This window comes from Toxotes jaculatrix, chromosome 13 (genome assembly GCF_017976425.1).
Source record: "Toxotes jaculatrix isolate fToxJac2 chromosome 13, fToxJac2.pri, whole genome shotgun sequence".
Taxonomy (NCBI): Eukaryota; Metazoa; Chordata; class Actinopteri; family Toxotidae; genus Toxotes; species Toxotes jaculatrix.
This window is the reverse complement of record NC_054406.1, coordinates 5481756-5497509: the sequence shown is the minus strand read 5'-3', so window position 1 is coordinate 5497509 and position 15754 is coordinate 5481756. Positions and strand designations below refer to the sequence as shown.

The 15754-nt window shown below is 42.1% G+C and overlaps 1 protein-coding gene across 2 annotated transcripts; it reads right to left on the bottom strand.

Moving 5' to 3' along the window:
* Window positions 1–1538: 1538 nt before the first annotated feature.
* prdm1b (PR domain containing 1b, with ZNF domain) lies at window positions 1539–13134 on the bottom strand. Of its 2 annotated transcripts, XM_041053959.1 has the most exons (7): window positions 12962–13134; window positions 12081–12407; window positions 8072–8191; window positions 6316–6556; window positions 3505–4433; window positions 3232–3360; window positions 1539–2734 (listed from the first exon to the last, which is right to left on the bottom strand). In XM_041053959.1, exons 2-7 carry the CDS (start codon window positions 12249–12251, stop codon window positions 2159–2161), a joined length of 2166 nt encoding a protein of 721 aa, XP_040909893.1. In that variant the 5' UTR covers window positions 12252–12407; window positions 12962–13134; the 3' UTR covers window positions 1539–2158. The 2 variants fall into 2 exon arrangements, with proteins under 2 accessions (XP_040909893.1, XP_040909892.1); XM_041053958.1 differs by lacking the exons at window positions 8072–8191; window positions 12081–12407; window positions 12962–13134 and adding an exon at window positions 6901–7024.
* Between the last annotated feature and the right edge of the window lie 2620 nt (window positions 13135–15754).

Genomic DNA, 15754 nt, shown 5'->3' with positions numbered 1-15754 from the left:
AAAATGAATGCAGTATGACTTTCATTGCAGGTGAAAGGAAAAGCCTGGTCTTGGTAAGGAATCTCAAAAAAAAAAAAGAAAAAAAAGTTTTGTTTCTTTAAACCTACCCAAGCCATTTTTGTTTTTAAACCTGACTCACCTTGCTTATCGGATGACGCTCTGTGCAGCGCCAGAAATAAAGCTGCATTCATCGTGGGAATTTCAGAAATAAAGCTTGGCCAAAGTTCAGTCAGGAGGACGAGCGCGCGCATGCGCACTAAGTCATAACTTTCAGAGTTTCCCGCTAATTCTAAGCTCCACCTACTCTCATTCTTGTCTTCATCCAACCAGAAGCTGATTGGCTACAGGTGAGCGCGTCAGCTTCTGGTTGTCTTCATCCAACCAGAAGCTGACGCTCTCACCTGTAGCCAATCACTCGCTTTCAAACTTTAAACGTGCTCGCTCTCTCTCTTCTCTCTCTTCTCTGTCTCTCTCTCTCTGTTGCCATTAAGCACCGCAACAATTCGCAACCCGCTTGCGCTCGCCTTCTCCAATCCAACACCAGCGTCCTGGTTGCGGGATCCACTGGCTCGCTTCCGATGGGGATTTACTTCCTGCCAGGGTCTAAACGCCAAAGTCTATTCTGTCTTTTCTTTAAGAGGTTTCTTAACATTTTCTTTCATTCTTCTTGTAGTCTCTCCTGATTTAATTGATTTCTTTTCTGCCTTTCAAGTTGCTGTTTTGTTCAATTATGAAAATCTCGAACAAGAATAAAACAAACGTGAAACACCAGACGTATAGAAACAATATCTTTAATATGCTACATCGTGTAAATATAAAAGTATCATCAAAATAGTCTCTCACATATAAATTCTTAACATCTCTTACCCTGTTTCGAAAAATAAACTACATATAGAAACATGTACAAAAAAAAAAAAAAAAAAAAAAAAAACCTACAAAATGGTAAAAGACATTACAGACAGCTGTGAAACACATGTTCCAGTGTTCTGGTTATAGGTAACACCAAAAGCATACAGATCTAGTTGCAGTTTTTTTGCAGTGCTAAATGACAAAAATATAATAAAAAAAAAAATATTAACAATGCCAGAAAACCGTGCTCCTGTTTTGCTTGATTTTTTGCTTTCCATTGCTGAACAAGAGGTACCAATCCTGAATTAACATTTGGCTGAAGCTTGACTTGACAAACATTTAAAGTAAAGCTTTGTAATAAATATCTGAAAAGTCTGAATCTGGTAAAAAGCTACATTGCATTAAACTTAGTGATTCAGAATCAACTTTGGAAGAATAAAAGCCATTTTTCAGAGGAACTTATGTACCTGTTTCATTGTGATCATGTGATCACATCAAATCTACAGTATCTATAGTACTTCTCTTTCTTTTGGTGAATGTGAATATGAATGTGAATAATGCTTTGTTTGAATCTGTTTCCTTCTTTGTGAAGATCAGTTGAATAACGACCCAAAAATAGTGCTACTCGTTCATGTTCCTCGATTGTATTTTTGGCAATTGCTCATTAACACAGTTTCAAGATTTTTCCCTTTTTGATCATAAATAAATAAAACAGTTGGTGGTTTGGGCTATCACTGTGCCCTGTCTTTCAGATATGCTTCCACTCATTGTACACATGCATCCAGAAGCTCAAACACACAGTCACACAAAGTAAAACAATACACAATATCGCAAGTGAAGACTTATTCACAGGCTAATGCCATGTCATTGTTCCTGAGTCTTCCTAAGAGATCAAATCTCCTTGGAAATGTCAACATAGAAAAAAAAAAAACACTAACAGCAAAAACAAACTATTATAAAACTAAATAAATATAGATGACTCAAAAAAAAAAAACAGCAATAAGTTAAAGCACAAAAAGCAAACACTTCTCTACCTGAGTGAAAAGAGTTTTAAATATTTCACAGCTTAACAATACCTCCTCCTCTGTTTTCTAAACTGAGTTTTGGGAGGAAGTGCAATCACTGATTACCCTCGCTCAGTCTTTGGAATGCTCTTCTTTTGGTGTTGCGCTCAGTGGGTTATGAAAGTACATAGTCCCTGTTATGCCCCAATGGACCAAATAGGGAGTTTTATTTGGCGACATCTGTTTTCTTTGTTGATGATATGCTGTATGTTCATCTTTACATTTTCTCCTCTTGCAGTTCCTTCTCACTGTCCTTCTGTCTTCACTGTTGGCCGTTTGTGGAGATGAACAACACTGGCCCTTTCCTGATAGGCCAGTGGAGGGCTGTGATGCGATGCAGGTACAACTGATTGTGCCATGGGCATTGGTGGTGCATTAATGGCCGCTGTCAGAGCTTTCAGCAGTATGGTGGCCTCCTTCTGATCCTCCTTTCCCTCGCCTTCCAAGGTACGAGCCAACCAACGCTCAACAGCTTCTTCCACCTGCGGTGAAGATGCCATTTCTGTGAGTGTGTCAGCCTCTTGGCTTGCATCAAACCGCTCCACCAGATCTTTCATATGCACGTTGACAGGAGCACTGGAGTTTGCCAAGCAGCAGCTGCGCTGATGAATACGGAGGGAGAAGCGGTGGAAGAAGGCCTGGGAGCAGAGCTGGCAGCGGTAGGGGCGGTCGCGGCTGCTGTGGAGGCGGCGGTGCAACTTGAGGTGGATGTACTGGGTGAACTTGGTGCTGCACAGCTTGCACTGGTAAGGTTTTTCTCCAGAGTGGAGTCGCAGGTGTGTTTTCAAGTTGCTGGTGCTGCTAAAGCGTTTGTGACACACCTGGAAAACATGAAATGAAAGGTTAAGGCTTGTGTGAGCAACAGCGACATGACTGACACCTTAAGAAAACTTTATGGATTGTATTTAGGATTATGCTGGAAAAACAGTACAGTGTGATGTTATCTCGATGTTATTAATAGTGTAGTATCAGGTTTGTCCATGTCATTCCACTTCAAATTACAGGAGTGACTACTTTTCTTCCTTTGTAGCACCAGTTCTATCCAACATAACCTTCAACACTCACACCCACAGAGTTATATTAGCCAACAAAAGCATACAAATAGTATTACATTACAAGATGGGTAGTGGCTCAGTGAAAATCAAGTTCTGAGTTACCAGAAAGGCGTGTGAGTCAGAGAGCGTTTACGTGTATTGTGTATACAGTGCGGTTCTTTATAGGCCTCTCACTCTCAATTTTACATCAATGCCGTGGTGAGAGCAGTAAGAAGCTTGTAAAGAAAGACGGAAGCACACACACAGGGCATGATTCAACATACCTGGCACTCATGTGGTTTCTCCCCCGTGTGGACCAGGTGATGTTTCTGGAGGTGGGCCAGCTGAGTGAAGCTCTTTTTACATATGTTACACTGGAACGGTCTCTCACCACTGTGCACTCGGAGATGGACCTACAGTTACACAGGCCACACAAAGAAATGCAATGGTGTCAACTTGGTCTCAAGTGGCAAATGATGAGTAGAATTTTTGGTGTATAAAATTCAGAACACATGAACATAAATCAGAATGATAAGAAAGAGGAATTGAGCTGTTACCTTGAGATTTGACAGTTGTCCAAAAGTCTTGGAGCAGATATTACATTCATACTTGATCTTTCCATTCTGCTTCTTCAGTGGGTAGGGCAAGGACTTGTGGCCAGGGCCGTTGCGTGGTGCTGTGCTGCTTTTGGTTGTAGTCAGGCTTAGGTTCATGGCCTCCTCACAGCCAGAGGGAGACTGCTCAGGAGACTGGTTGTGGCTGTTGGCCTTGGGGAGAGGGGAGAGCTCTGGGGTTGCTGGGGCACCTCGAGGTGGTGAGACATTTGGTGTTAGTTCTTTCAGACCTCCCTGTGGAGACGGAGGGTAGGGGAGGGACACTGGAAGCAGACTAGGTGAGCCAATAGGGGGGTATGGGAGTCCATCTGTGCTCAGATAGCTGCTGTATCGAAGAGATCCTCTTGAGGGCAGCATCCCAGGAAAGGGAGGGGAGTACGAAGGGAGGAGGAGGCGAGGATAGTGTGGGCTGTAGGGAGGAAGAAGCTGGTAAGGGGGCTGGAGGGGTCTGGACTGGGGGTAAAGTGGATAAGATGACACTAGCCCCTCCCTGTGCCCATAGAGGCCGTGGAGATGCAGGGGGAGATTTCGGTGTGGAGAAGGGAGCGCAGGGAGGTGATCTGGTAAGTATGGGTGATTTAAACCCAAGCTAGCTTCTCTGTGTCCAGGCTGAGGGGAAGGAATGATCCCCCGGTCCTCTGAATCCCGGTTGTCCCTTCCCTCCTCCTCAACCTTTTTGCTGAAGTCCATGATCTGCTCATCAGGTGTGTCAGGAGGAGTGTCTCTCTCCAACATCTCCACGTCAATCTTCTCCTCTCCTTCTTCGTCTCTTTCTTCTTTCACCTCTTCCTTTGTCCTTTCTTTAAGCAATGTCTGCTGAGGTAGGTGCTTGGTGTATTTTGGATCTTGGTCTTCTTCAGCACTCATGTATTCTGTGAGACAGAAAATTAAAATGTATTCAGTATTGTCACAAATTTTGTTGGCATCAAACAGAAGTAAATATGGACATCCATATTTTTTTTAGAGAAACTATAATGTATAATGTATAATGTCGGTTTAATTCCTAAAATCAGTAAGTTAAATGTGTCACACACAGACAGCCACAGAGGGAAGGCACTCCCTCTTATGGTAAATGATAGTAGTTTCGGTTTTGACTTGACACGTAAATCATAAAGTACAGGTTTCTGTTTGTCAATCACAGTAGTAATTTTGGTGTGGGAGAATGGGTTGGTGTGTGGGAGTCCATGTGCCATGCCATGTATGAGCAGCTGTACAGCAAGATTCTGAGTTTCGCTGGTTGAAACCTTTTCTGAGTATAGCTGTCTTACCGTATTGGCTGCGAGAAAATGTGAAACATCTCTTCCTTATTTCCTTCTCTTTTTCTTTTTGAGACAACCTTTGCTCGCCTGACTGGTCAAATTTGTCACCAAATACTGTACGTGAGCTCCTGCAAGTGTTCATTGTGTGTTACATATAAGGTAATTTAAAAGACCACGCCACGTTTTTGCCTGCTTTAGCAAATATGTTTTCGTTACCATTACCATCGACTATTTTCCAAAGCATATCATAGTGATTTACATATCTAAATGTAATCTTGTAGGCAGCCACTCTTTTCCTTTGCCATTCAGTTTAATATGAAAATCAGCCTGCAGAAACCTGAACCGTGCACATGGCCTCATTTTTATTCTTTGTCAAAGTTTCATCACGCACAGTTAGAGTAATGCAAAATGATTCAAAATGTCCTCTGGGTTTGTGTGTTCAGGCTTTGACAAGCAGCCCCAAAGAATTAGACGCCACACTGCATTCACAATATATCAGAACATCACTCGGAAGACAAACAGTGAGCATACCTGGACTTTGACATAAAGGCAGGTGAATACTTTAAAGATCCTTTAAGTTGATAAAACAACGTAATGATACTGGCTTAGCATTAGTCACCAACGCGAGCGGCGGCGTGTATCTGGTGTATCCAGTTAGCGTGAGTCATCAGACTTTGTGGCAACAGAGAATCATTCAGGATGATGGTGATGATGATGGTATGACTTTCCATTCTACTAATAGCTGAAGACAAATGACTCACAAAGGTACTTTGACCACCCATTGTTCCCTTTAGATTTCGTCACTCTCCTTGAAATCTCATGTTATTTATCACATCACAATACCGAGATTTGTTTGGTCTGTGTGCGGTGTGTGCACTCTCCATTATCTTACATGAACATTTGGCTCTCTACGGTAAGCCAGCCAGGAAGAAATGGCATCGAACCAACTGTGTTTACTTTTGGTAAAGGATAATATAAAATTATGGGTTCTTATTTACTTTGAAGAGAAAGAATTTTGCTGATAAAAACTATCATCTCCTGACGCAGACGTGTGACTTGTGCTACGTGCTTAGTCACGGCACAGATCTAAATCTGCCATTCTATCAGATCTAGTAAGAAAAAAACGAACAATGGTTTTGTGTCATTGTGCTGCCTCACCATCAAAACAGCTGATCATCACCTGCCTTTCACTCCTTCTCACTAACTCCTCACGAACTGAGAAGGAGTGTTTTGCGAGTGTAAGTATTTTGGTGTACGTGAACACAAAATCTGTTTGTAAGTTAGGTTTTATGTACAAAACAGCTAAGGCACTGTACTTCCAACAATCATCACAACATAAGCAACCAATGTAGTTTGCATAAATAAGCTCTGTTTCGTCCCCTGGTTCAAGATATTTTTTAACTTTGTCTACTTTTAGATCTACAAAGCCTGTGGGCAAGACCATGACATCCTCATCCATGGAAAAAATCAAAGCTTCCACTGCTGCTGCACTCACTCTGTTTGATGTCGTCCTGTTGGTTGCAGAGCCTCTGGGCAAACTCCTGGCTGTACCAGACCAGCAGTTCCTGTTTAGGTTCCACCGGCCGGATGGTGTAGAAGTAGATGTCCCTGCCGTTCTGGCACGCCACCAGGTTCTGTTCAGCCAGAGAGCGTGCTGGGTTGACGTAACGCATCCAGTTGCTCCTGTGGACGTCATAGCCATCAAGGAAGTTTTGAAGCTGGCCACCGCTATAAATCTGCAAAAGTGGAGAAAATGGGATTAAAACATGTTCACATATGGGATATAAGACACACATGTTGTAAAGTAGATGGTTTGTGTGTAACATAATGAGTATCAGTTGTTAATTAAATAATATACAATAATATAATGTAATAACATAATATAATTTAACTATTATATCATTTGACCATACACTAGCATCCACAGCATTTGATGCTATAGCCTTTACAGTTTGAAATAAAATTCTGTGCTATGTTGCTGAATGAAATGTTGGTCCATATCCACATAAAATCATCAAAACAATACATAGAAAACATTTAAATAAATCAAGATTATAAAGAACAAAGTCAAGATAATCACCTCTGCCATGTACACTTAAATATCCTGTATCCTCTTCAGTTACAATATTTTGCTCCTTTGGTCTGCGTCCTACAGCTGTGCTCTTTGTGTTTGTGTGTGTGTTTGTGAGTGAGTGTTATAGTGTTTGAGACTGAGGCTTGGTCCGCCCACACGTTGTCCTGCCCCCTCACTCTGTCTCTCTTCTTCTCATTTTCTCTTTCTCTCGCTTTCTCACTTCTTAGTGCTATTATTATTACTGTCTGTCTTCTGTTTTAGCTCACTGCATTCGTGACTATGGGCATGCTTAATCATGATCTCATTTGCCAAGAAAACAAGATGAAAAGGGAATGTATGTGTTGGAAGCCTGACAAGACGGGTGCTGGCAGGCAGCCAAATGCACAGACATGCAGGCATGCCTTTGGCAGCACGTTCGCCCTGTGTCCACCTGTGTCACGAGGTTGATAAGATAATCACTTCAAGGGAACGTCAGACTTTCACTATTGCTTTGGGGCAGGAACATCCCTTTGTACAGGTTTACAGGAAATGAAGCCCGGAAGGAAAATACGTAGGATGGAAGCAAAAAGTCCTTATGGGAATTGACTCAGCAGAATAGAAAATTTCCTGAGTGACACAAGCAAAGTCTGGATGACAGAAAGAAAATAAACAGGGGACCTGAAGACTAAAAGGGGGCGGAAAGACAAGGATTGTCTGAGGGTGTGTGTGTGTGTATATATTGAACAATGGTCCCTTCCTTTCCACATGTTGCAGAGGGTCACAATGCCAGTAAAACTCTGATGACTATGTGAGAGTGAATCCATTGTTACGTGCCGCCAGCGTTCACAACTTCCTCTAAAATTTTGACCAAAACCCCTGCGTGTGTGAAAGCATTTTTGTTTCCTTATTGACGTATGAACATGGACGTGATGTGAAACTTCTGTATCTGAGCAACCGATTTCTTTCTTTTTTTTTTTTTTTTTTTTTTTTTAATTGAATAACGGGAAGATGAAAACAGGTGTCCGATCGCCCCTTGACTATTCATTTCCTTAGCTCTAGATTTGAGACTTTCCCTTGCTTAACCAGTACCACACTGAGGTGGGTTGCTTTGATGCCTAAATGGGAATATACATTGCGTATGTGCATAAGTATTGTGTATTTATGTAGATATGTGCATGTATGTATTTGTTTCCCTTACCCTCCAGAAGTATTTTCTGTTGGCCTGTTTGGGTACATTGTCTTTGGTGTAGATGTCTCCTTGCAGGGGGCCAAAGCGAGTCCCCTGAGGAATGTATTCTTTGCTGAACACGCCCGTCACCTGGAAAACAGGCCAAATGCATCGTTAGGTTTGTAGTCTATTTCCCATCTTTCTCCTCTTTTATGTGGAATATTACACAGTAAGTAAACACTGAGCCTTCGTAGAAAACAAAAACAAAACTGTTCAGGTCACAAGAACATGCAAAAGTTGACCTTTCAAGTACTACTAAAGAAATTATCCACGCACTGGTTCTCTCATTTTAAATTTATACATGTAATATTGTGCAGTACTTGTGTTTGTCCATCGTTTCTGTCCAGCAGGTTGTTGGCCTGAGCTGCAGTTGCGGTGTCTTTGTCATGTTGACCCAGACAGCTTGCCAGTCATGTTAAAACGCACAAGGTGACCCACTTTCTAAACTAATGAGTTTAACGAATGAAGAGATTTACACTTTCTCTGACTTACTCCACTGATCTCTGACCTACTGTCCTCATAACCACCAGGGACAGAGACGTACACAGAGAGAGGAAGCAGCGTCACCTGTTGTTTGTCTTGTGATCTTCATGAATATAGCACTCATTTATTTAGTGAAATTCAAATAAGTTAAACGACACAATTGATTCAAAAACCACACAGACAAATTCTCTCTCTCTCTCTCTCTCTCTCTCTCTCTCTCTCTCTCTCTCTCTCTCTCTATATATATATATATATATATATATATATATATATATTTTTTTTTTTTTTTTTTTTTTTTCCCCCTGCTGGTTCTGCTTGCTCAAGGCATAGAGGTTTGTAAGCCTCTGTGCCTTGACGACAAAATATTTTTTGTTATCTGTGGATGTGGAAATTACTTAATTGGGTTCCCTGGAATAAGTGTCCCAGAGCTTGTCCAAACACATATTTTGAATTGCGAAAAAGAAATGTGCTTTGGGCTTTTTACATCATGTGTGAGTATCTTGTTGCCTTGGGGCATACAGTAATATATGTGCTAAGAACAAAGTCTGTTCTGTTCTGCAGGTCATCTTTGACCTTTTGAGGTAGTTTCATACTGAGCTGGATAAGAAAACAGCATCGGTAGAAACAATAAATCTACAGTGAAGACCTACTGGACATGTTATGCTCTTTGTTGTGAAGAACAGTGATTCACACTTGATAGAAAGTGCAGGGGCTTGGGGTCACCCTCCTCAAAACACACCCAAGCACACACACACGCCAACAGGCAGCAGCATCTGCGCAAACACAGCCTCTCTTTCTTGAGGAGCTTTGTGCTCAATCCTTCGATCACCCCCCGAAACCCTCACCCTGCTTCCCCACCCCCCAAATATAAACACACACACACACTCTCTCTTCCTGCCATTGAGGCATTAAATTTCAAACTGGCTCTAAAAACAGTTTTCGTGGTGTTCTGTAAAAAGGTTGACCCTGAAAAAACCAAAATATGTTGACAAACACCTGAACACTTGATGATCTTTCACACTATGAAGGGTGGCGTTGGCTTTTGTAAATGATGTATAAGCAGTTAATTAGAAGACCAACAGGTCAGTGAGGGCGGCAGGGGTGTGTGTATGTGCGTGTGTGTCGACCGTCGAGGCCAATGAGGTGATTCCTGGATGCGATGAACCAGTGTGACAGGGACATTGTGCTTCGCTGGCGTTGCGTGACTAACGAATTGCTGTGGCTGCTGGGCCGCTGCTGCTACTTAACCGCTCAGTCCAGCCAGGTTGGGAGGAAGGGGGAGGGAGGGGAGGGTGTTTAGGAACGGAAGAAAGGACGGTGGGCGTTCTTAAGTGCACCCACGCTATAACACTCCTGAACGCCCTCCTTTTCTCCATCCCTCCCCCAGTCCCTCGTCTTCTTTGAATTCTCTCGAAATAGCTCGTGTGCCCGCCCGGTTGAAGCCTGATGCCTGGCCGGCTGCCTGACTGGCTGCCTGACTGGCTGCCTATCCCCGATGAAAGTTAATCATCTGGTTTTAACCTAAATCCCCCCCCCCCCCCCACCACCACCACCCACACAAACACACCCTCTTCTCCCTCCCCATCCACTGCCTCTTACTCCCCCCTCACTGGCACCCGTTGCTAACTCCCCATCTGCCACGTGCCCCCTCCACCCCACTTCACCTTTTGTGGCACGCTTCAAGATAAAAATGACAAATTGGGAGTCTTAGCAGGTACTGAATGATGTCCATGGTGGTCTGCTACCCTGGTATAACACACAAGTGAGTTAACGACAATCTCTGTTATCATTCAGACTCTCCGGATCTGACTCATCCATCCATCATATATTCACCTGTGTGAACATTTTTTTCCCCTGTGAGCTTTCCTGATAATTGTGTGAGCTGTGCTTTACATTTAAGGTGACATGTATATGTGAATCATCCCACAAACCCACACAAAGGAGCATGATGGTTGATGATCATCAAGGGAAAAGAATTTCCCAGCTTTGGTGACAGTGAGTCAAGGAGAAAGATACACATGACACTATCTATAGGAAGGGAAACCACTAAATGGACAGGAGCCAGATTGAGCAAAGCAGATTCCTGGCAACCATGTGAGTGTGTCCTTCATTTCACATTTCTTTTTTTTTTATCTGATATCTTTTCATCTCACTGATCACATATGTACAACCAATGTCGGTCGGTGAGTGTTTTATGTGGGATATGAGATACAATTATGTTAAAATGGCATCTCTATTATAATGACTAGTCAGCAGGCACTACTGCATATTTGTACAAGCAAACTGCACAATCAAGTGTGCAGCTGCCTCAAGTGTGAGTTTGTTAAGTATTTGTAAGACGTGTTATCCAGTAAACAAGGGCTGGGAATTTTAAATTAACCCCTCAATCTGATTTTATCTCCGTAGTTTACATGTGTTTCTTATCCCAAAGCTCTAAATACTGCAGAGGTAGGAGGAAGAGCTGACCATGAGAGCTAAAGAAGAGGAACGACGGCAGTGTTACTTGGGTTGAAGGCTTTAAGTGTTGCCTGGGTCAAGACAGAAAGAGGAAGGGGACAGCAAAGTCAACCACAAACATCAGTGTTGAGTGTTAAGAGCGGCTACAAAAGACGTGAGTGTGACATTGCTGTCTCTTCCTCTTAAGATGATGTTTTCTCTGTAGCGAATTTCCTCTTAAAACTTTGCCTTGAGACATGATTGCAGTGCTTTGCAGTAGGTGACATGTTCAGGCAGATGCCTGATTTTATTGCACTGGGAGCCAAACAGCTGACTGACTCACAAATAGCAAACATTGCATATGCTCCTCCTGCTTCACCTGAGTGGGAGAGGAGGTAAAGAGCACAAGCATGGTTGTAGAAGACAGGAGGGAAGTCTTGATGTAATTAGATCACCTAATGGAAGTCAAGCTGATCCCTGTTGTGTGTGTGTTTATGTCCTGAGTGAGAGAGTGCCTGCATGCATTAGCATATGCGAGAATAAAAGATGGCTCAAACATTTGGGTGACATAATGAAAGTTAAGATGGCCAGAAGATATAAAAAGGACCTTGACCTCAAGCTGCTGGTGGCCTCATGTCCACTGCCCCACATTCACTCACTCACTCACTCACTCACTCACTCACTCACTCAGACACACACACACACACACACACAGACAGAGTGAATTCTGCCGCATTTATGAAGAACTCATTGGTCAGCAGATCTTTTGTTCCAAGTAACCCAATGCAGATGGCCTAACAGAATGTTACGTAACACAGAATTATTATTTTGAAGGCTTTAATCTCACAAAACTGACCCTTCCAAAACACCATCGCTGACAGCGACTCACTTAGAGTCGAGTTAAAGTTAGTTTGTGGTTTTAGCAATGTGCTGGGTTTATGATCTGACATCAGTGGGTTGCTTGGGTACCACTACATGCTGTATATTGATTGAATTGTATTTGAATTTGTATCTGCATAAAAAATAGTTAAACATCTTGCAGGAAATGAGTTACTCTTACCTCATTGTCTGTGCCATATTCAAAGGTGAGATTGCGTGGGATGGAAGTCATGGCTTTGGGCAAGCTGAAACTGGGGTCTGACACCTGGTCTGGCACGATGTAGGTGCAGTTGAGGGCAAAGTCCACCTCTCTCCACCCACTTATGTCTCCTGGTGTGCTATCCAGCTTCATCTTGACAATATAGAATATACTATAGCTGAGGGATTCAGGTGTAAGACCTTTAGTTTGGTTTTCGTTATGTTTGGTTTAGGTTGCTTTGGTATAAAAGTACTTTGGTTTGGTTGGGATAGGTCCCTTGTCTTAGGTATGTTGGTTGAAGCACAAAATCTGAAAAAGGAAGGTAGGAGGGGAGAGAAAACGATTTTAGTTCAAGGAAAAGCAATTATCTTATTATTGAGATATTATGATAATAGAGGTACATGTTTTGAGAGAAAGAAAACACACAGTACAGCATCTTGTGAAGTCTATTTTTGTGCCCTACCTATTTTAAAGTGGCAGCAGATGAGCTTTTAACATTTTACCCATTGCAAACTGGCATTATTATGTAAAAGCTATTCCACTGTTTGATCTGATGTTCAATACAAGTAATATCTGTATATAAAATAAACTATATCTCTAATTGTGTGACCTAAAAAAAAAATCAAGTTGTACCTGCTGGCAGTCATTCATTATTCAAGCAACCACTTCCATTCATGAAGAACCAAAGTTCATTCACACTGTTCTTGGCATAAATCCCAGCGCTGGCAATTCAGTTTAACCAGCCATTTCTTAAAAGGCTAAAAGGTCAGCCAGTCTTTTCTGCTTACTCTGTTTCATTTATCAGTCTTTAGAACAAGCCAAGGTTATTCTTGAGAGCAAGGCAGAAATAAGATATGACTTACTTTCACACATTCATTCAGCTGTAGGATCCTCATGTCTTTGGCTATGTCATCTCTTAATTTGTTTCTTCTCTTGATTCTCGCTTGTCTATCTCCAGGGTTTCTTCAGGGATTCCTCTCAGTTAGATCCTTTGGGTATCCGCTCCCGCTGTGGCAACTCTGTCACCGTCACCAGAAAACTCATGAGCCAGGATTGCGCCAAGCTTTTTTAGCTCATCGCCCTGGCCAATCACAAGCCTCTGCGGTCATGTGGTTTAGCCATCTGACACACAACTGTTGGTTCTGGACAACAACATCGGTGACGTACACTTGGCCAGCAAGTGCTGTTGTGATGAATGCTTACACATAGACATACACACATCCACGCACACACAAAGAAGACATGTTAATGAATGAATAAAGGAAGAGCAGATGGCTGGCCTGTTGCCACTGAAAAACACACTCATAGACTTTTGCTTGGTTTGGCACTTAATGAGCAATCTGCTGCCACTGTATCTCCTTGACCTACATCTCACTGTAGAACGTCTATAACTAAGACCCTTGAGACCCCTCTGACACACACACACACACACACACACACACACACACACACACACACACACACACACACACACACACACACACACACACACACACACACACACACACACACACATTTATATTCTGTTTTGAATTTAACAAAGTCTGAAAAATGTTTTGACTTATATCTCATATCCCCACACATAACACATAAGGTATAAGTAATGATGTGTTTACCTCTCTTTTCAACACACAGATACATGTCCTGTGCTGACTGATGCTCATTCAGAGGTACAGATGTAGGGCAGGTCATCCCAGCTCACAGGAAAGAGACTTAGACACCTGTCTGGTGAGCGTCCCCTTTACTTTCAGATATACACACACGCAGCATAGCAACATGGAGCTCTGGGTCACCTCACCTGGCGGTCTGCATAAAGATAGACAGGAGAGGAGAGAGCAGGTAAAACAACATATGGAGGGTTAAAAAGAGAATTTGACTTTTCTATTTGTGGAGATGTGACCTGTGACCATGTGAAATTTAAGTAAAATGCCACGTTCCCATATGTGAATTTGTCAAATGTGTCACATGTGAAACAAATGTCATTTTTTTCCCATAAATGGAAAAGGAGTTTAAGTTTTTGCACATGATGTCTTACGAACTAAACCCTGTGACAGGGCATTTTATTAATGGTGACACATAACTGCTGAAAATGATTAATTTCTCTATTTAGTTTTTGTTACTGTAATTTACAGTAATAAAAATCTGGATAGAGATTGTATACAGTACCATCTATATCCAGATATACCAAATGTTACATAACCTGCAAGCAACAAAAAAGAATTTGAGAGATTATTAAACAAAATTTGATGAACAGTACTGGATTTCCAGAGTTCGCATGGTGGGTAAAGATAAAGATAAAGACAAACAAAAAGAAAAAAAAAAATATCACAAATATATTGAACACACAAGGAATAAAATACATATTTTCACATTCCGGAAAAAAAATCAAAGATTTTACTTTTTAGGCCCAATAAATTAATATTGCCGTGTCTTTATTTTAAACATTATAACTATATTAGTATTTCATTCACCTCTGCTCCACCCCCACCTCTACTCCCCTTTTCTTTCTTAACTTGGCTGGTGAAATAGTAAATTGGTTGCCATATGGCAAGACTGCTATTCCAAGAGTGGAGCTTTACTGCCCAGTATGGCGTGGGGGGTTAATGGTGGTGATCGCAGGAGTGTGTGTCTTGGAGGGGACGGGGAGGGGAAGTAGGGATTTGGGTTCTTTCACTGACCTGTGCCTGGCTGGGCTAATTTCTCTAATTTGCAGACAGTCTGGACTCAGGCTCAGGGCTGAGAGGCTAAAGACACGGCGCTCCAGGATAGCAGGCTAGCCGACTCATCTCACTCCTGGACGCACATCACGTCCAGGACATTAGTTGGTCCAGACAGACTCTTTCCTGGGAGGGAAACCTCTCTCGAGGGGCAAGGGGAACTGGGCCTTTGCATGAAGAGGGAGGGAGGGTACCAGACAAGACGAATAGGATAAGTGGAGGAAAGACCTGAGGTCAGCTATACTGAAGCTGTCTGAGACGAAGAAAATCGGACAAAGTGATGTGACCTGAGACGAGATAATACCAAGATGATGGCACCTGGGTATTTTGTAATAGCCTGGTCTAAATGAACACCTGTTGCCATGCAAAAGTCTAATTCAGCACTGCTTTAGTGTCAGTAACAGTGCAGAGAAAGCTGCCACCTGCTCTACCAAATGTTGATTTTACAAGTGAACTACATTACATCCTTTGCTGATTTACACCTTCAGCTAAAAAAGATCCTTCCAGTTGACGTATCATTTTCCATTTCCCTAGTGATGACCAATCCACATAGCGATTACATTTGATTATAGTGAACCTGTATACACAAATAAACATGATATACCATGTGAAGGTATTGAATCATAAATGTTGTATAATTATAACAAAAGGCCAATTTAGGACTTAGTGCATCTGTTGCCCTAAGCTACAAGAAAACAAATAGGGCAATTAGGAGTATAAAGTAAATAATCCTATTGTTAACCCATCAATAACCACTGATTCCACTCACTTGCACCACCCCATTACATATGTACCCCAACCAATGGGCATCAGCTGTGTAACTCATGGTTTGCTTAAGGCTAATTGAATCACAGTGTACAATGAGAACTTCAGAGTTTGGGTTTCTCATATTTCTTGATTTTTTTTTCGGGCATGGACTCTAATTATATTTTGTAGAAC

Bases quoted from the DNA above. Each gene is read 5' to 3' on its own strand.
- prdm1b (XM_041053959.1), bottom strand. From the start codon at position 12,251: ATGAAGCTGGATAGCACACCAGGAGACATAAGTGGGTGGAGAGAGGTG. The intron at 4,434-6,315 runs GTGAGTGCAGCA...TCTGTCTCACAG, and splicing joins ACAGGACGACATCAAACAGA to AATACATGAGTGCTGAAGAA. The intron at 3,361-3,504 runs GTAACAGCTCAA...GTGTAACTGTAG, and splicing joins GACAACTGTCAAATCTCAAG to GTCCATCTCCGAGTGCACAG.